Source organism: Pristis pectinata, chromosome 2, assembly GCF_009764475.1.
Source record: "Pristis pectinata isolate sPriPec2 chromosome 2, sPriPec2.1.pri, whole genome shotgun sequence".
Lineage (NCBI taxonomy): Eukaryota > Metazoa > Chordata > Chondrichthyes > Rhinopristiformes > Pristidae > Pristis > Pristis pectinata.
In genome coordinates this window covers 90,301,679-90,323,307 of record NC_067406.1, presented here as the reverse complement: position 1 = coordinate 90,323,307, position 21,629 = coordinate 90,301,679, and the positions used below count along the sequence as shown (strand labels likewise).

At 41.5% G+C, this 21,629-nt stretch overlaps 1 protein-coding gene across 3 annotated transcripts in view; it reads right to left on the bottom strand.

Annotated features, from left to right (window-relative positions):
* Positions 1-21,189, bottom strand: part of LOC127582184 (interleukin-8-like) — a 143,113-nt gene extending 121,924 nt beyond the window's left edge. The window contains exons 1-3 of one of the 3 annotated variants that reach the window (XM_052037256.1): positions 21,087-21,189; positions 20,678-20,807; positions 19,166-19,245 (exon numbers count right to left, since the gene is read on the bottom strand). In XM_052037256.1, coding sequence (XP_051893216.1) covers positions 19,166-19,245; positions 20,678-20,807; positions 21,087-21,156 — 280 coding nt within the window. In that variant the 5' untranslated portion in view covers positions 21,157-21,189. The remainder of the gene's footprint in view (positions 1-19,165; positions 19,246-20,677; positions 20,808-21,086) is intronic. The other 2 variants (XR_007958071.1, XR_007958072.1) reach the window with 2 other exon arrangements.
* Between the last annotated feature and the right edge of the window lie 440 nt (positions 21,190-21,629).

The following is a 21,629-nucleotide window of genomic DNA, read 5'->3' as shown; positions in this document are numbered from 1 at the left end:
CCTGCAGTTTGGCATTCAATTGAAGAGGGCTTTATTTATTTATAGATCTCTTCCACTTTCATTTTGTACAACCTCTTGTGGTAAACTTTATCAAACAGGGGAAACTCCTGGGGAACTTCTGTCATTTAATAGTTGTACAAAAAAAACCACAATAAAAACTTGTCAACTTCACTCTATGGTAAAGAATTGGTTGGGTGATTTTTAATTAGCTAATCATTTTGATAGGATTTTTAGCAGTGTTCTTCACTGGGTGGGCTTCTCACTCCATATACACTGTCTGACCTACTGAGATGTTGAAGCAGTCACTGATATCATTTTGCTTTTCTGGTATCTACTCTAATTTGCCTTGGTGTTCTTTAACTGTAGTTGCTCAAAACACTTCAAAATACTCTGCATTTCTTAAAGCAGCAAAGGTGGATTGTAACAGATCTTGGGTTATATTATTTATGGCAAAGTTCACATACCCTGAGTATTGCGGGATCCCATCTCTCCACACAGCCCTGAACAAAGCCCATCCTCTGAAATATATGGTTAGTTGGTTAAGCCGCGCACCCGACCAAGCCAGATGGTTAAATCTGCTGAAGAGCTTGAACGTGTTGAAGCAACTAAAAACATTGAGAAATAATGAAGAAGAAAAACAAAATTGAAATTATAAAAATTGCTTCACTTTTTTGGATGAACAGAAACAAAAACTAGTTAAAATACCTGAAAATACAGAGTTATAGAGTTGCACAGCATAGAGCCAAGCCTTTTGGCTCCCCCTGTCTAGGCTGACTGTCATGCCTATCTATACTAATCCCATTTGCCTGCAATGATTCCTTTTCCCTCTATGGCCTACTCATTCAAGCACATGTCCAGATGCCTCTTAAATGTTGTTACTGTTCCTGCTTCCACTACCTCCTCTGACAGTTCATAAGAACATAAGAAGTAGGAGCAGGAGCAGGTCATCTGGCCCATTGAGCCTGCTTTGCCATTCAATAAGATCATGTCTGATCTGGCTGTGGACTCAGATCCACCTACCTGCCTTTTCCCCACAACCTTTTAATTCCCCTACTATGCAAAAATCTATCTAACTGTATCTTAACTATATTTAATGAGGTAGCCTCTACTGCTTCCCTGGGCAAAGAATTCCACAGATTCACAACTGTCTGGGAAAAGCAGCTTCTCCTCATCTTCGCCCTAAATCTATTCCTCTGAATCTTGAGGCTATGTCCTAGTCTCACCTACCAGTGGAACCAACCTTCCTGCCTCTTATCTTGTCCATACCTTTCATAATTTGATATGTTTCTATAAGATCCCCTCTCATTCTTCTGAATTCCAGCGAGTATAGTCCCAGGCAACTCAATCTCCCCTCATAGGCTAACCCCCTCATCTCCAGAATCAACCTGGTGAGCCTCTGCACTGCCTCCAAAGGCAGTATATCTTTCCTCAAGTAAGAAGACCACACCTGCACACAGTATTCCAGGTGCAGCCTCACCAGTACCCTATACAGTTGTAGCATAACCTCCTTGCACTTAAATTCAATCCCTCTAGCAATGAAGGCCAACATTCCATTTGCCTTCTTGATAACCTGTTGTACCTACTAAGCAACCTTTTGTAATTCATGCACAAGCACTCCCAAGTCCCTCTGCACAACAGCATGCTGCAATCTTTCACCATTTAAATAATAATCTGATCTTCTATTTTTCCTTCCAAAGTGGATGACCTCACATTTACCAACATTACATTCCATCTGCCGGACCCTTGCCCACTCACTTAACCTATCTATAACTCTCTGCAGACTTTCTGCATCCTCTGCACAATTTGCTTCTCCACTCAATTTAGTGTCATCAGCAAACTTAGATACTCTATATTCTATCCCCTCTTCCAAATTGTTAATGTATATCATGAGCAGTTGCAGGCCCAGCACCGACCCCTGCGGCAACCCACTCATCACTGATAGCCAACCAGAGAAACACCCATTTTTCCCAACTCTCTGCCTTCTATTGGTTAACCAACCCTCTATCCATGCTAATATATTACCCATAACTCTATGCATCCTTATCTTATGGATAAGTCTTTTATGTGGCACCTTATCGAACTCCTCTGGAAATCCAAGTATAGAACATCCACCTGTTCCTCTCCATCCATTGCACTCATTATATCCTCAAAGAACTCCGGTAAGTTTGTCAAACAGGACCTGCCCTTCCTGAATCCATGTTGTGTCTGCCTGATGAAACCACTTCTATCCAGATGTCTCACTATTTCTTCCTTAATGATAGCTTCAAGCATTTTCCTGACTACAGATGTTAAGCTAACTGACCTATAGTTACCTGCCTTTTGCCTACATCCTTTTTTAAAGAGTGGCGTGACATTTGCTGTTTTCCAGTCCACTGGGACCTGCCCAGAGTCCAGAAAATTTTGCTAAATTATCACAAATGCCTCCACTATAACTTACACCATTTCTTTCAGTACCTTGGGATGCATCCCATCAGGACTAAGGCACTTGTCTACCTTTAGGCCCACTAGTTTGCTCATCACTACATCTTTAATGACAGTGATTGTATCAAGGTCCTCACTTCCCATCGCATCAATAACATCTCTCCCTGGCACGTTAGATGCGTCCTCCAACACAAAATAGTCATTCGAAGCCTCAGCCATTTCCATGTAACCCAATATTAATTCCTCCTTCTCATCTTCCAAGGGAGGTATGTTCAATTTAGCCACCTTTTCCACTTTATAGAATTATAAAACATACACTATCTGTTTTTATATTTTGTGCTAGTTTACTTTCATAATCTATCTTCCCTTTCCTTATTGCTTGCTTAGTGGTTCTAATTCTCGTTCCAGATACCAGCTAGTCTTGAAAGATTTACCCCTTGGATTCCCTTTAAACCTCCTCCCTTTCATATTAAAACTATGGTCTCTAGTTTTAGACACCTCTTATCATGGAAAGCAGACTCTGGCTACCTACCTTATCTATACTTCTCATTATATACCTCTATCATGTCACCTCTCAGCCTCCTTCATTCCAGGGAAATCAGATCCAGGCTATCCATTCCCTTCTTATAACTCAAGCCTTCCAGTCCTGGCAACATCCTTGTGAATCTTTTCTGCACCTTCTCTAGCTTAATGCCATCCTACCTATAGCTAGGCGACCAGAACTGCACACAATGCTTCAAGTGCAGCCCAATCAACATTTTGTACAACTGTAACTTGATGTCCCAACTCTTGTACTCAGTGCCTTGACCTATGAAGGCAAGCATGCCAACCCCTTCTTCACCACCCTGTCCATCTGTGTTGTCACTCTCAGAGAACGATGTACTTAGACCCCTTGATCTCTCTGTTCAACAACACTGCCCAGGGTTATGCTGTTCACTGGTTCTATGTCCTGCTCTGGTTTAACTTCTCAAAATGCATCATTTCACATTTGATTAAATAAATTTCATCTTCTATTCCTTTCCCCACTTTCCCTGTTAATCAATATCCTGTTGTAATCTTATATAAGCTCCTTCACTATCCACAATACCATTAATTTTTATGTCAACTGCAAACTTACTCATCATGCCACCTACATTCTCATCAAAATCATTAATATGCATGACAAACAACAGTGGACCCAGCACCGATCCCTGCACTACACCACTGGTCTCAGGCCTCCAATCTGAAAATCATCTCTCTACTGCCACCCTCTGCCTCCTACCACCAAGTCAATTTTGTATCCAATTGGCTAGCTCACCCTGGATCTCATGTGTTCTAACCTTCCGGACCAGCCTACCCTATGGACTTGTCAAAGGTTTTGCTAAGGCACACGTAGACAACATCTACCACCCTGCCCTCGTCAACTCTCTTGGTCACCTCTTCAAAAATCTCAGCCAAGCTCATGGAACGTGATTTCCTGCACACGAAGCCATGCTGACTGTCCTAAATCAGTCCTTGCCTTTCCAAATGCAAATAAATCCTGTCTCTCAGAACCTCTTCCATTAACTTTTCCACCACTGATGTAAGGTTCAGCGGCCTGTAGTTTCCTGGCTTGTCCTTGCTGTCTTTCTTAAATAAAGGCACAGCATTAGCGATCCTCCAATCGCCCAGTACTCACCTGTGGCTAATAAAATCTCTGCCAGAGCCCCAGCTATCTCCTCCCTTACTTTCCATAACATCTCAGGATATACATGGTCAGGTCCTGAGGATTTATCCAACTTTATGCATTTCAGAACCTCTAATAGCTACTTTGTAATGTTGATATACACCCGAATTTCACTATTCACTCCCCTGAATTCACCAGCTTCCATGTCCTTGTCCACAATAAACACCGACTAAAAAGTATTCATTTAAAACTTCACCCATTTTCCATGGGTCCACATATAGAATACCACTTTGATCCTAAAGGGGATGTATCTCTCCCTAGCTGCCCTTTCACTCTTAATATAGAATCTTTAAGGATTTTCCATTGTCTTATCTGCCAGCGTATCTCATGGCCCCATTTTTGCCTCCTAATTTTCTTTTTAAATGTACTCCTATATCCTTATACTCTTCAAGGGACTCGTTTGATCCCAGCTGCCCATACCTGATACGTACTGTATATGCCTCCTTCTTTTTCCTGACCAGACCCTTTATATCTTTCATCAATCAAGGTTCCCTAATCTTTCCAGTCTTGCCCTTCACTCTAAAAGGAACATGATGGCCTTGAACTCTTCTTATCTCACTTTCAAAAGTCTCCCACTTGCCAGATGACCTTTTGCCTGTAAACAGCCTCTCCTAACTGACTTTTGGGAGTTTCTGTCTGATGCTATCAAAATTAGCCTTCCCCCAATTTGAGAACCAATCCAACCTTTTTCAATGACTGTCTAGAAACTAATAGAATTATTATCACTGGTCCCAAAATGCTCCACCACTGACACATCAACCGTTTGCCCAGCCTCCCTTCCTAAGAGGAGGTTAAGTGTAGTCCCTTCTCTTGCAGGGCATCTACATGTTGCTTCAAAAATTTTTACTGGACCCACTTAACAAATTCTCCCCTATCTAATCCCTTAACATCAAGGCAGTCCCAGTCATTATTAGGGAAGTTAAAATCTCCTACTATTACAATCCTATTATTCCTGCAGCTATCTGTGATTTCCCTCCATATATATATATTCTAATTCCCACTGACTATGGGGGGGGCTTATAGAGTCATAGAGTCATAGAGCAATACAGCATGGATACAGGCCCTTCGGCCCAACAAGTCCATGCCAACCACTATATCCAAACTTCCATAAACCCAGCTGGTCCCAACTTCCTGCATTTGGCCCATATCCCTCTAAGCCCTGCCCCTGCATGTACCTATCCACGTGCTTCTTGAATGAAACTATTGTCCCTGCCACAACCACTTCCTCTGGCAGCTCATTCCATATACTCACCACACTCTGCATGAAAAAGTTGCCCCAGAGGAATCTTTCCCCTTTCCCCTTTCACCCTAAATTTATGCCCCTTAGCTTTGGACTTCCCTACCCTGGGAAAAAGACTGTTACCGTCCACCTTATCTATGCCTCTCATATTTTTAAATACCTCTATAAGTTCATCTCTCATTCTCCTACATTCCAAGGAATAAAGACCTAGCCTGGCCAACCTTTCCCTATAACTCAGGCCCTCCAGTCCTGGCAACATCCTTGTAAATCTTTTCTGCACTCTTTCCAGTTTAACCACATCTTTCCTATAACAGGGTGACCAAAACTGTACTTAGCACTCCAAGTGCGGCCTCACCAACGACTTGTACAACAGCAACATAATGTCCCAGCTCCTACACTCAATGCCCTGACAGATGAAGGCCAGCGTGCTAAGTGCCCTTTTCAACACCCTGTCTACCTGTCACGACATTTTCAATGAACTATGTACTTGTTCATGTAGTACCTAATGGTACATATAATCCCATCAATATGATCCTCCCTTTTTTAATTTCTAAGATCTATCCATATGGCCTCACTGGACATTTCCTTCAGGATATCCTCTCTAAATACTGTTGTGATGTTCTCCCTAATCAATAATACAACTCCCCCTCATCTATTACATCCACCTCTGTCATGTTGGAAGCATCAGTGTCCTGGAACATGAGCTGCCAGTCCTGCCTATCCCTTGACCATGTTTCCATAATAGATATAATATCACAACCTCATGTCCTGATCCATGCTCTGAATTTATCTGCCTTATATGTGAGGCCTCCTGTATTAAAGTACATGCAGTTTAGCTGAGTTAAACATACATAAGATCAAGCCTATCTAATAAAATGCCTATTTAACTATGCAACAAATCAGATAGAAAATCATAGACTTTCAGGTCAAACAACAGAATTTTTCAATGTATTTTTCACAGAGGTATTTCTTATTATTATATAAAAACACAGATCAAGTTCTCAGGAAATATCTCTCCTCTGCACATGTTTCTCTTCATATTTTGACTCTTTGTTTTGTAATTCATCAAATGTGCAAAGGGTTACAATAAAGTAAATCTAAAAGAAAGGCAGAGATGACTTTATAGCTCCTTGAAGTATTTTGATTGTAATAAAACAGAGTTTAGAAGAATCAGAGTTGATCTCATTGAAACTTGTCAGATTCCGAGTGGACTTGACAGAGCAAATATGGAAAAGGGTTTTCTTCTGATGAAGAAGTTGAGCACTTGGAGCGTGATCTCAGGATTGGGGATCCGTCAATGTAGATTGAGATGAGAAGCAATTGTGAACCTTTGGATATTTCTAACCCAGACAGCTGTGTGGTCTGAGTCATCAGTAAGTGTGCTCAAGGCAAAATAGGTTTCTGGACTCTCGGGGAATCAGGAGTTATTGGGATTTGGCATGAAAGTGCAGGTGAGGACAAATATCAGATTGGCATTGATCCTATTGATGATCAAGCTTGAGGGAAGCATATGACTACTCCAGTTGCCACCTCTTGTGTCTTTATGGAACTGATCCTGTTTCACAATCCCCCTTTATCAAAAGCTATTGTAAATGAAAGACTACAGGAAATGGAATATCGGAATATTTCTCACTGAGTCAACACACTCCTCCCTTACTATGACACAAAAGGCTGTTATGTATCTGAGATGGAATCATGTTCTGAGGAACAATATCAGTATTTGTTGAAGTTCACTCCATTCCAATTCCTTCCAATTCTTTCCAACATTTATAGCTTCACAAAGGATTTTATTTAGTTTAACAACAAACAAATCTTTGTGCCAGTTATTTTCTAAAACATTTTTAAAAAGTAGGCTCATGCATTCTAAAACACTCTTATTTCTAAAATAGAGTTGCAATTCATAGAGGCCACAGTCTGTTACTTGGAGAGCTCTCTAGGACTTCAGTAATAATCAATGGTGTGAATAGGGTAAATTGACAGCATTGAATGTGCTCAATGACTAAGCAAGCACAGTCCTCCAACAAATTCTCTACATCAAGAGTTGGGGCAGCTCAGTTACTGAATATATTCCAGGCTGAGATTGATAGATATTTGCCCTCTAAGCAAAGCAGAAGATGTGGGAATTGCGCCTGAGGGAGGGCTTGTGAAACAAGATCAGTCTTAAGCTTATTCAATGGAACAGTAGGCTGGCCTACTCCTGTTTCCTATGTTGGTAGAATAAGTTGAATGGAACGATGGCTTTTAATCATCCATGTATATACTTTGGCCATCAGATAATTTCATGATTGCCTTTTATTCAGACAAAACTCTGTTGCTTCTTTGCGAAGAGTCACATATCACAAAGCTGGATTTAATTGTACATTGGATATTATTTCCCTAGATGAACATTTTCAGATTGGCGGCACAGTAACTCAGTTACACATTTTGCAGCGGGCCCACAGGACATGGATATTTCACAGACTTGGCACTGGTGCTGGAGATTATAATAAATAGGAAATAATTCCTGGGCAGAAACGTATGACTTACAAGAAATGTGACATCCCCTAACTTTTTGCAACATTGGGTATCTTCAATACGTCTTTGCAACTCAATAGATCTCATGTTCTGATTGTAAAAACATGCAACAGTGGAGGTGCATTTATGAATGCTGGACATGAGAATTATTTGTCTGATGTAATTCAGTAAATGTAAAAAATATATCTGAAAACAATGAAATATTAAATAGTCCAATTTAACACCAGGATCTTCAGTGAGAGTGAGTGTGGGTGGTTAAATCTGCCAACAATTCTCATCTATCCCAGTGAATCTACTTCAGTTCCCCTGCCCCTGCCATACAGCTCTCCTACCCAACACTGGATGAGGGTGCTGGGCCTATCATTAACCCAGGACCACCTGGTTTTAGTGAATGTGACAGATGGTCTGCATCTTTATAGGAGCCCACATCAAGATGATACTGAGTCATACGCTGCCATTCCAATGCAGGGATGAGGACGAGAGATTTAAATCACACTACAGTTCACCATGGAAGTAAAGCAAGAGGAGGTGATCCAGCCCCTTTAGAATGAATTGCATTTACCTCCTGGGTTGCCTGGAGACTTGAGAAGGTCAAAGATGGGAATAATATCCAGACTCAACATAATTTCGGCAGATAAGAATAGAAAAGGCCGGAAATACTTAGCAAGCCAGGCAGCATCTGAGAATAGTGAAATGGTCAATGTTTCAGGTCAATGGCCTTTCTTTTGAATTAGAATTTAGAATAAGATAAGATCTCTTTATTAGTCACATGTACATTGAAACACACAGTAAAATGCATCTTTTGCGTGGAGTGTTCTGGGGGCAGACCGCAAGTGTCGCCACATTTCCGGCGCCAACATAGCATAACCACCACTTCCTAACCCGTACGTCTTTGGAATTTGGGAGGAAACCGGAGCACCTGGTGTGCACATTTTGTCAGTTGGAGAAGTGTGGGAAGAGAGGAGGGATCATGGCATTATTGTACCTGCAGCTTTTCTGATTTTTGATGACTTCCGCAGGGCTGTAGAGTTGCGCCGGGAGTGCCGGACTGCTGCCTGGTCTGTCCGCAGCGCTGACAGTAACCCAGAGGATTTACTCACACTGCACCAGCAATATTTCAGCCTCTTTTTTAAAAAGACAGAAGCAAATTTATGGACACATGAGCTGCAGATACTGGGATCTGGAGCAAGAAACAAAATGCTGGAGGAACTCAGTAGGTCAGGCAGCATCTGTAGAGGCAAAGGGATTGTAGACATTTTGGGTTGACACCCTGCATCAGCACTGAGGGTCGAGAGGGAAGGTAACAAAGTTACCCCTGAACACGAATTGTTGGTCCCTGTGTAACGATCTCCTCCACTGCTCATGTATTGTGGTCCATTAATTCCTCACTTTAACCTTTGTTTCTACATTTTCCTCAAAGTTTCCTTCTCGTGGAGCACAATACCTCCCTTCAGATCCCTGATCCTACTCAGTCCTGCTTTGCATCTCCGACCCCCGAGGGGCAGCCCTGACTAAAGCTCCAACGTCTGTATATTCAAGGTACGTGTAACCTTTTATTCCTATAAGGTAACAATAATAACTGAACAAGTACGTTTCAGTTCAATTCAAAACTTATTCCATCTTCAACCCCCTTCCTTCACTCATCATCTGGTCCCATCTGCCTGATTTACCATCCCCCCTCTTGCCTGACTTGCCCTGATAGCTTCCCTCATTAGACACCAGCATCTCCATCAGGACTACCGAGAACAGGGCCTTTGGCAGACACCAGGAGTCACCAGCTAAACCAACACCACAGTACACAATGCCAAAAATATTAAACTCTATTAAATTTCACTCATGTTTTACACACCAGAACTTATTTAAGGCTCCCCCCACTGCACCCACCAGATGCACACCCAGGAGATGGGATATTGATATCCATTGGATTTATATGTGAGCAGAAACAGTCACAGCACTGTGTGGAGTGCAGGTGAGTGGGACAGATCTTTCAAAGAATTGACATGTGGAACCAACCAGCCTAGTATGTGCTATAAGATTTAATAACTCTTTTGATAGCTTAAGACTTTTACTGGAACAGTTTCTGCAGCAACAAATGTTCATTGTGTTCACTGTCCGTGAGTGATGAAACATCAGCTTCAGGGCTTTCTGGAGCTGGTTCAAGTTTCAGTTTCCAGACTTGTGAAGTGTGGAGGCTGGAGTCATGTTGAGGGAAGTTCAGGAGGCATGAGAGACTGAAGATGATAGAATATGGAACAAAAAACAAACTGCTAGGGGAATTCAGCAGGTCAGGCAGCATCTGTGGAGGGAAATGGACAGTTGATGTCCTGGACTCCAGATGAAGGATCTTAACCAGAAACATTCATTATCAAAATGCAGCTGGTGTGTGTGAGCTCATGTGAATTCCAGGAAATAAGCTTGTTTTTATGCTCCATGTGTTTTGCTATATCAATATTTGCCTTTGCTCCTATCTGTTTATCACTGGCAATTTATTGTACAGTCCCATTTCCAGAGTGATTCATTCACTTGGTATTGGTTTATTATTGTCACTTGTACCGAGGTACAGTGAAAAACTTGTCTTGCATACTGATCGTACAGGTCAATTCATTACACAGTGCAGTTACATTGAGTTAGTACAGAGTGCATTGAGGTAGTACAGGTAAGAACAATAACAGTACAGAGTAAAGTGTCACAGCTACAGAGAAAGTGCAGTGCAATAAGGTGCAAAGTCACAACAAGGTAGATTGTGAGGTCAGAGTCCATCTCATCGTATAAGGGAACTGTTCAATAGTCTTATCACAGTGGGGTAGAAGCTTTCCTTAAGTCTGGTGGTACGTGCCCTCAGGCTCCTGTATCCTCTACCTGATGGAAGAGGAGAGAAGAGAGACTGACCCAGGTGGGTGGGATCTTTGATTATGCTGGCTGCTTCGCCAAGGCAAAGACAGAGGTAAAGACAGAGTCCAAGGAGGGGAAGCTGGTTTCCGTGACGTGCTGGGCTGTGTCCACAACTCTCTGCAGTTTATTGTGGTCCTGGGCAGAGCAATTGCCATACCAAGCTGTGATGCATCCAGATAGTATGCTTTCTATGGTGCATCAATAAAAGTTGGTGAGTGTCAAAGGGGACAAACCAAATTTCTTTAGCCTCCTGAAGAAGTAGAGGCGCTGGTGAGCTTTGGCTGTGGCATCTACATGATTTGGCCAGGACAGGCTATTGGTGATGTTCACTCCCAACAGCTTGGAGCTCTCAACCCTCTCGACCTCAGCACCATTGACACCTCAGCATGTACACCACCCTCTTTCCTGAAATCAATGACCTGCTCTTTTGTTTTGTTGACATTGAGGGAAAGGTTGTTGTCATGACACCATGCCACTCAGCTCTCTATCTCCTTCCTGTACTCCGACTCATCGCTGTTTGAGATACGGCCTACAACGGTGGTACCATCTGCAAACTTAATCTTAGCTTTGAGAGAAATGGGAGCAATGGAGCATTTCCCTGCATATCTGGCTGATTCCACTTGGTACCTGTGTCCCTGATTCTCCAGTATATGGGCAAATAGCAATAAAAAATTAAGAATCTTTCCAGATTAAGAATCTTTCCAGATGATCTTTCTATGTTTATTCTAATTCGTTGTGTTCATGTCCTTTTGCAGAAAATTATGCACAAACTATTTGACGGAGATTCTTGACTTCTTATGTTAAAGAAATATATTCAACCAGAGGCTTCTTTTTAAGACAGGATTAATATGGGGGAGAAATAAATCATTAACCTGTATCTGCAGCCCAATGCAAAGAGGGGATAATATTTGCCCATTGAGAAACTGATAACTTTACTGCTGTTCCACAGCCCCGACTGTGAAATAAGGAAACAGGCATGGAACAGTAAGTAGAACTATCCTGACCTTAGTCTGTTTCACCTCTGTAATCTATCCGTGTGTCTCCATCAATGAACAGGAAGAGTTCTATCTGAGGTATAGGTCCTGGAGTGATGTTCAGCAGTACAGACAATGAACACTTGATAGTCGAAATTCTTCTGTCAACCACAGATAGTGAAGATCAAAGAAGTTTAGCTCCACCATCCTAACCTTCCTCACATAATCACAACCTCTTAAATTTAATGGACAAACACAACTTTCTTAGACAACCAGCACTGGACAACCAGGGGATTCCTAAACCTCAGCATCAAGAGCTCCACCAATGTCAGAAAATGTTTCTTTTTCTCTTGGCTGTTGTTTCCAATATTTTCCTGTGTTACATTTTTGAAAGAGTCCTTTCAACAGCACAGAACCACTTAGTCCAAGTTGCAGAGAAGGACCCAGTGTAATCACTCTCTAAGTGGATTAGTTTCAAAAAAGTGGCAAAGATTGAGCTCTGTCAAGATCCCAGAAGTGAAATGGTTTTCTCAGCACTGGGTCCAGGCGAATTGGATTCTATTCCCAACTTTTTTCAGTTCATTGCTTAATGACACGTACAATGGGAGACAACAAAGATCCATCCACCATCTGTGAATACCTGTCTGACCTGCTAACACCTGTTTCCAATGCGACAATTCAAGGGTTAATCAGAGAGCAATTAGAGAAATCTACATCCTGTGATTGATTAACAGGAGAAACGGCATAAAACAGGTCATGCTGACTCCTGACATAATCTAGCTCTCAGGTTCAGCCCTCCGTAGAAATTCCAATTTCTAATTCATATTATAATAGCAAGGTTAGAAGCTGCCCTCATTAAATATCTTTTGCCTCTCTGGTTAATTCTATTCTTGCTGATATATGCCCCAAGCCTGAGCTATTAATTCATTGTGACTTGTCATTTCCCTGTCCCCTAGATATAGACTTTGCAACCAAATGAAGAGGCTTCCCAGTATCAGTTAGAGTAGTTGCTCTTAATACCTTGAGTTTCAATTAAATCATCCCTTAATCAACTAAATATCAAGACCATATGATATAGGAGCAGAATTAGGCTGTTCAGCCCATCAAGTCTGCTCTGCCATTCAATCATGGCTGATTTTTTTTCAACACCATTCTCCCGCCTTCTCCCTGTAACCCTTAAACCCCTTACCAACCACGAACTATCAATCTCTGCCTTAAATACACCCAATGACTCAACCTCTACAGCCCTCTGTGACAACAGATTCCAGAGATTCACCACGCCCTGTCTGAAGAAATTCCTCCTCGCCTCAGTTTTAAAGGGATGTCCCTTTATTCTGAGGCTGTGCTCTCGGATCCTTGACTCTCCTACTAATGGAAACTTCCATTCCAAGTCCACTCTATCCAGGCCTTTCAGTATCCAGTAGGTTTCAATGAAAACCCCCTCATCCTTCTGAACTCCATCGAGTACAAGCCCAGAGACAACAAACGTTCCTCATACGTTAAGCCTTTCATTCCTGGGATCATTCTTGTGAACCTCCTCTGGACGGTCTCCAGGGCCAGCACATCCTTCCTTTGATACAGGGCTAAGAACTGCTCACAATATCCCAAATGCAATCTGACCAATGCCTTATAAAGCCTTAGCAGTACATCCTTGCTTTTATATTCTAGTCCTCTTGAAATGAATGCTAACATTGCATTTTCCTTCTTTATTACCAACTCAACCTGCAAGTTAACTGAAGGGAATACTGAACTAGGACTCCCAAGTCCCCTTGCACCTCTGATTTCTGAATTTTCTCCCCATTTAGAAAATAGTCTACACCTTTATTCTTCCTACCAAAATGCATAACCTCACACTTCCCAACTCAGTATTCCAACTGCCACTTTTTTGCCCACTCTCCCAATTTGTCCAAGTCCTTCTGCAGACTCCCTGCCTCTGTTACACTACCTGTTCCTCCACCTACCTTGGTATCATCTGCAAACTTGTCCACAATGCCATCAGTTCCTTCATCCAGATCATTATTGTATAAAGTGAAAAGTTGCGGTCACAAAACTGACCTCTGTGCAACTCTACTAGTCATTGGCAGCCATCCTGAAAAGGTCCCTTTTATCCCCACTCTCTGATTTCTGCCAGTCAACCAATCTTCTATCCATGCTAGTACCTTTCCTGTAATACCATGGGCTCCTATCTTGTTTAGCAGCCTCGTGTGTGCCACCATGTCAAAGGCCTTCTGAAAATCCAAGTAAAAAACATCCACTGGCTCTTCTTTGTGTCTCCTGCCTGTTACTTCCTCAAAGATTTCTAACAGATTTGTCAGGCAAGATTTTCCCTTAACAAAACTGTGCTGACTATGCCCTATTTTATCATACACTTCCAAATTCTGAAATTTCATCTTTAATAATGGACTCTAACATCTTACTAACCACCAAGGCCACGCTAACCGGCCAGTACTTTCCTGTCTTTTGCCTCCATCCCTTCTTAAACAGAGGGGGGTCATATTTGTACATTTGCAATCCTCGAGTCCTCTGGGACCCTCCCTGACTCCAGTAATTCTTAAAAGATGACTATTAATGCCTCCACAATCTCTTCAGCTGCCTCTTTCAGAACTCTGGGGTGTAGTCCAACTGATCCAGGTGATTTATCCACCTTCAGGCCTTTCAGCCTCCCCAGCACCTTCCCCTTAGTAATAGTCACTACACTCACCTCTGTTCCCTGACTTTCTTGAATTTCTGGCATGTCACTGGTGAAGACTGATGCAAAATACTTATTTAGCTCCTCTGCTATTTCCTTGTTCCCCATTACTACTTCTCCAGCATCATTTTCAAGCAATCCAATGTCCACTCTTGCCTCTCTCTCTTACCCTTTATATATCTAAAAAAGCCTTTGGAACTTTCTTTTATATTATTGGTGAGTTTACACTCCTATTGCATCTTTTCTTCCCTTATAGCTGTTTTAGTTGTCCTCTGTAGGTTTTTAAAGGTTTCCCAATCTTCTGGCTTCCCACTAATCTTTGCCATATTGTATGCCTTCTCTTTTGCTTTTATGCTGTCCCTGACTTCCGTTGTTAGCCATTGGCTGCCTTGTCCTTCCCTTGGTATGCTTCTTCTTCCTTGGAATAAAATTCTGCTGTGTCTCCTGAATTAGTCACAGATACTCCTGCCATTGCTACTCCACAGTCTTCCCTGCTAGGGTCCCCTTCCAATCAACTCTGGCCAGCTCCTCCCTCATGCCCCTTTAGTTACCTTTCCTCAACTGCAATACCATCTGATTTCAGCTTCTCTCTCTCAAACTGAAGGGTGAATTCTGAGGGAACATTACCTCCTAAGGGTTCCTTCACCTTAAGCTCCCTGATCAAATCTGCCTCATTACACAACACCAAATCCAGAACTGCCTGTTCCCTGGTGGGCTTTACCACAAACTGCTCTAAAAAGCCATCTGGTAGACATTCCAGAAATTCCTTTTCTTGCAGTCCACTACCAACCTAATTTTCCCAGTCCACCCACATTTTGAAATCCCTCATGAATACTGTAACATTGCCTTTTTCACATACCTTTTCGATCTCCTGGTCTATTTTGTACCCCACATCTTGACTACTATTCAGAGGCCTGTACATAACTCTCATTAGGGTCTTTGTACCTTTGCGATTCCTCAGTTCTACCCACAAGGATTCTACATCTTCTGGTCCTATATCGTTCCCTGCTATCGATTTAATCTTTTTTTTACCAACAGGGCCACCTCTCCCCTCTGCCTACCTGCCTGTTCTTTCATTAAGGTGTATGTCCTTGGATGTTTAGTTCCCAGCACTGATCCTCTTTCAGTCACGTCTCAGTGATGCCCATGACATCGTACCTGCCAATTTCAGTCTGCGCTGTAAAATCATTTACCTTGTTATGTATACTGAGTGCATTCAAATACAACAACCTTAGACATGTATTCACCACCCCCCTCTTAAAGTCATCCCCGTGTGGCCTGAAGTTAGATTCCTAACCCTTTCTAAGCTCTCTGTCCTTTTTTTTATTCTGGAGACTTTAATAACCTCTCCTGTGGTCTCCGTTCCCTTTAACCTTTTCCTCAATTTTCCATGCCATTGGAACCCCCCCCCCCCCCACCCACTCCATTTAATTCCTACTGTTTAATCAGGATGATCTCTCCTTATAATAACCATAGTGACCGTATAATTCTTGTAAATCCATCGAAGGTCCATGCATCGATCCTAAGGTGTGGGGCACTAGTTCTCCAGGTGTGGTCTAACCAGAAATGCGTGCAGGAATTTAATTTCTCCAGCATTTGAGACATTGCACAAATTTGTCTTTCATGTCAGGAGGCAAACCCGTGCTCACCCAATCATAGCTCATATTATACATTTCTCACATTGTGCATATTGTTGTTTGGATGACTATTTGTGCCCTGTATCTGTCCTTGCATTCCCCCCACTCACCAACCCCTCCGTTCTCCTTGCATATGCCCTTTGATTTAATCAGCAGTTTGTACAAGTGCAGCATCCCTGCTTCCACTTTGCAGTGTGGTCCTCTCAGTGTGAGCCCCAGCACTTGTCCACACCATTTGCACTGTGTGGGGAGAGTTAAAGAAGCTCCATGAAATCCCACTGACATTGTACAGATTTAGCACTAGACCTATTGCTTTTCATTCTCAGTCTAGTTCATTTGTCAAATGGAGAAACTCAGAAATGTATACTGAAGATTCAGAAACAATGACAACAAATTCTTCATGAGAAATCCAGGTTATTTTACTTTCTTAAATACATTTGAGGAATGCCGAACAAGTTCATTCACAAACATCGACTGCGTGTATTCATACTGAATCTTATACTCAGCAGGTCACAAAATAAGGACACATGATGTTTGGTCAACTGAACCCAGAAGGTGAAAAATCAGTGTAAAATATTTCTATTAATCACTGTATAGACATTATTCTTATTACAGGCTTCATTTCTTCCAGTGAGTATTAGACCGTTAGTGCCATCACCTTTCGAAATGTATATATTTTACATAAAAAATAACTTGTGCAAAAAAATTAGCTTCCACAGACTTTAGATAAATCCTAAGGTCTGTTTTTTTACAGAGAAAATCCCTGAGTTCCAGTTAAAATATCAATGGCCATAAATACTGCTGTAAAATGGTACCTCCATTTTTTGCAGGCACTTGTTCGTGTATTTAAACAAAAATGTTTTCATTCAATTGGAACGAAAATGCTTGCTCACAGTAATGCCATCTGTATACCACAGACTATGGAGTGGCTTTAAACCTGAAAGGGGACTGTGCAAAATTTGCTTCATCAGTGATTTTGAGACAATGGAACATCACACCATTTCTTCAGGAAAAAGGAGGAATGTGTTTAGTTAACTACTTGCATCTTTATCATTCTAACTCAGATCATTTTATTGAAATAACTAAGGATAATTCTTCTGTGCACATAGACAATACTTCAGCTTCTCAGTCCTGGTATTAACATTCAGGATAAAGAAGACAGGGAGTGATAACAAATTTTTTTCAAGTTAGTGGCCAAGCTACTTTCTCATGCCAGGGTTGGGGGCATGGGATTGGGGGCTTGGTGGTGGACAGGTGTGAATTTTATTCTATGGGTCCTCCAGCCTTAGTTGTAGGGCCAGCAGAGGGATCACTGCACTCCTCCTCCTCGCAACCCCATGCACTGAATTTACTTGTAGACAGGATTCAAAATGAACAATACATCCATGGAAATTTATTGTTAAGTTATTCTATAATCACCATCACCTCCCACTATTCTTAATTCTAATATTAAATTTAAACAACTGGCATTCATTTCATTTAGCCTTTTCCACAGGTTCAAAAATCAACATGAATACCTCTGTGTCCAGTATGTTGATCTAAAACTATTTCCAAATAATTACGAAGAACTACAAATCAATTGAATTCAATTAAAGAGCATCTTATGATGTTGTTAGTGTAACACTCAGCAGTACCAGAAATTACTCCCATAAGTACAGACAACAAATGAAGCCTTAGACTTGGCACAATATTTAATAATAAGGATCAGATGGTTTCCTCAGGTGTAAACATGTATTGTGACAGGAGTAATAAGTCCTGCATCAGCATGAATGGTTAAATTATTCACAGAAGACAACGAAAAGGAGGCAGTGGAATGAACACTAGGAAAGTGATGTCAGAGAAATAATAACCAGGCCTGAGCTTCCTTCATTGCCCTTCAGATAATTCAGGAATGGAATTGAATCCTCCAGAATGCTGTTTCACTTTTTTTGATTGCTGCGTCTAGCACCTAAAATAAAATTGAATAATTTGTAGTGTTGTCGACTTTAAAACAGAATACATCACTTCAGCAACAGAATTAAGAGAATTGTCAAATTGACTTTCCACTAAAGGAGCAGATCGCTAAATCTTGGAAGCTTATCTGCACTTCAGTATTGTTACAATATGTGGGATCCAAAATGCATTGCACAACATTCAATACTATTCAGTTTATTGCACAAATTAAACCTATCTGTATCTACAGGCAACAAAACCTAAACAACAGACACTATTGGTTAAGTGCTAGTAACATATGATAGTGTGAGACAATGACCATCACCATCCAGAGAGAGTGGAACCTTTTGGCAGTCAATGGCATCATCATTGCTGACTTCTGCATCATTAACATCTTAAGGATCTCCACTGACAAGAAAGTCAACTGGACAATCCACATGATTACAAGAACAAGTCAGATGCTGGGTCCCCTGCATCCTGTGAGTCATTCCCGTAACCCATCTATCATCCTTTCCTCTATCTACAAAGCATAACTCAAGAGTATGATGAATACTCTCCACTTACATGGATTAGTGCAGCTCCAGCACCAATCTAAAGTAAAGCATTCTGAGTGATACCACACCATCCAGTACCCAGAACCTTTATTCCTCTACCGCCCATATTCTACTGCTGCACCCAGTGGCAAATAATTAAATATTTAATTCTTAGTATCCCTCTTTCAGACATGCATCTGTCCTTCATTGGTCAGCCTCAGCAGGGCCGTAAAGATATGCAATTGGTCTCAGCATTGTGGTTAGTGAGCATAAAATCACCCAGCTTTGCTCTGCTCCTGGGATCCCACCTCTGCTTCTGGGATCCCACCTCTGCTCTTGGTATCCTATCTCTGCGACTGGGAAATGACCATGAAGGGAGTGAGAGGCTTGGCTCTGATGCCAACTGTAGTCAAGTAGTTTGCTGATGTTGTAGGCTATGCCTTACACATAACAGAGAGGGTACTCAAGCAAAGTACCAGAAGGTGCCAAATGCTGGTGGAAATGTTCAGCAGGGAGGAGCAGACAGCACCCTCCACCACAGAGGACCGGACTCACAAGGTGAAAAATGCACCACATCTATGTTCCTTCACAGGTAAAGTCTGGATTCTGGCAAACACCAAACACTGACCTTTCTTGGCTGTGATGAGAACCTGCACCCACTTGGCATCAGGATCCACACATACTTTCTTCTTATTTTTCAGAGTGACACTGTGAATAGAAGGTGACATTTAAAATGTAATTCACAGAAACTGGATATTGGCCAATAAAGCTGAGAATCCATAAAAGGATTAAAGGAAATTTTTTAAATGAACCTTACATCTGTGCTGCAAATTCAAATGGTGCTCTATGACATTATAGATCAGAAATAAAATGGATATTTGGCAACCAAGATAAGGCCAAACTCAAGATATTTTGGCCTAGAAATTCACCTGTGTGGTGAATAAAAAACATCCATTGCACATAATTTTGCATGAAACAATTTTGTGTGTGTTTCAATGGGAGTTAACACCAGTAATTAATAAGAATTTTCCCTGAGAATTTCATTTACCCTAATACTGTTAATATGGAACCCCTGGCACCAGAATGATATCAACAGTAGTGCCAAACTCCAAGTTCATTTCTGTGGATATTTTTTGAGATCATTAATGGTAGTAATACTGGCACTGTTCATACCCTAAAGTCATAGAGTTATAGAGTCATACAGCACAGAAACAGGCCCACCAGCCCAACTCATCAATGTTAACCAAGGTGCCTCCCTGAGCTGGTCTCATTTTTCCTATCCATGAACCTGTCCAAATACCTTTTAAATGTTGCAATTGTACCTGTCTCTATCACTTCTTTTGGCAGCTCATTCCATATAACCACCACCCTTTGTGTGAAAAACTTGCCCCTCAGGTCCCCTCTAAATCTTTCCCCTGCCATCTTAAACCTATGCCCTCTGGTTTTAGACTCCCTTACCTTGGGAAAAAGATTGTGACCATCCACATTATCTATGCCCCTCATGACTTTATAAATCTCTATAAAGTAATCCCTCAACCTCCTGCACTCCAGAGTAAACAGTCCCAGTTTATCTAATCTCTTCTTATAACTCAAACCTCCAGCCCCAGGCAACATCCTTGTGAATCTTTTTTGCACTCTCTCTAGTTTAATCACACCCTAATCACATCCTATAAAAAAAAGCTCTGAATAAAACTGAAGATTCAAAGGAATACAGTTGGGTCAGCACAGTAGAAATGCTGACTCACAGCTCCAGTGGTCCAGGTTCAATGCTGACCTCTGGGTTTGCATGTTCTCCCTGTGACTGAATGGGTTTCCTCTGGCTGCTCTGGTTTCCTCGCACTTTCCAAAGAAGTGTGGATCGGTAGACGTATTGGCCACTGTAAATTGCCCCAGCATATAAGTAAGTGGTGGAATCTGGAGGAATTGATGGGAATATGAGGAAAATAATATGTAATAAATGTAAAATTAGTGTAAATGGGTGCTTGGCAATTGGCACAGATTCAGTTGACCAAAGGGCCTGTTTCTGTGCTGTATGACCATTTCAAAATGCAATTTTTGTTTTGGATGAAGTGAACAGATTTTTGAATAAGCATCAAAGAGCAAGAAAGGTTAAAGGTGATGTTCAGATTTGTCTACTCACATTATCTCTGTTGTTTCACAGTAAGATCCACTGGGAATATATGTCAAGCTCTGGATGATCTTTCGACGAATAAAAGCAGAGCTGGTCCGAATGCATCGGCAACGTCCTTGTGCTCCTGGGATGGGAATACCTGAGGAAAGATTACGTTGACTCAGATTCAATTATCGTTAAAATTGCAGCAATTGCAACAAAACTTACATTAATCTGGAGGGAATTTGATTTTCAGTTAAAGGGATTTAAATATAACTAACTCACATTGGTATTATGTTACAGATAACATATAACACCATTTGCAGTTTAATTGCTTTGTACGAAGTAGGCAACACATGAATCACAAAATCATTAACTCCTAGTCTTCATGCTCCAGTACTATAGGGAATAAAACTCAAATTCAGACATCTCAACATACCCTGTGCAGCAATGGCACACAGAAGGAGGATGAGGATCGTTACAGAGGCTGCTCTGTCCATCTTCCACATTGTGCTGCTGAAGAGATGTCTGCTGAAGGATACAGCAACTGCTGAATCAAGTTCTGGTGTAGAGGTCCAATGAGCTTCTATTTATGAGGATTTTCTCCTCTCATTTGCATCATCTCCTGCAGTCAAAGTTACCAAACACTGACGTCCTGAGTAAAGGAATTTCCCTGTCCCCGAGACAGACCTTCTTTCATTTTGGCAGTGCTTCAGTTCAACAGTTGTGTGGTTTATAGCTGCAGATTGATTATATGTTAAAATAGGTGGTGAATGTGGTTTTTAAAGATTTAATTACTAATTTTAGGGAAGAGGTGCAAAATCCATCTTTGGTAGAGTGGATGTTGCAAAAGCAATCACCATTCTCTTTCAAGCAAGTGACATATGATGAGCAATAGGTTCAGTTTCAGATTTTCCTCCTCATTCACGGGGAAATTCCACAGCTCAGGAGAACATGTTAACCACACGGTGGAGCTTTGGCC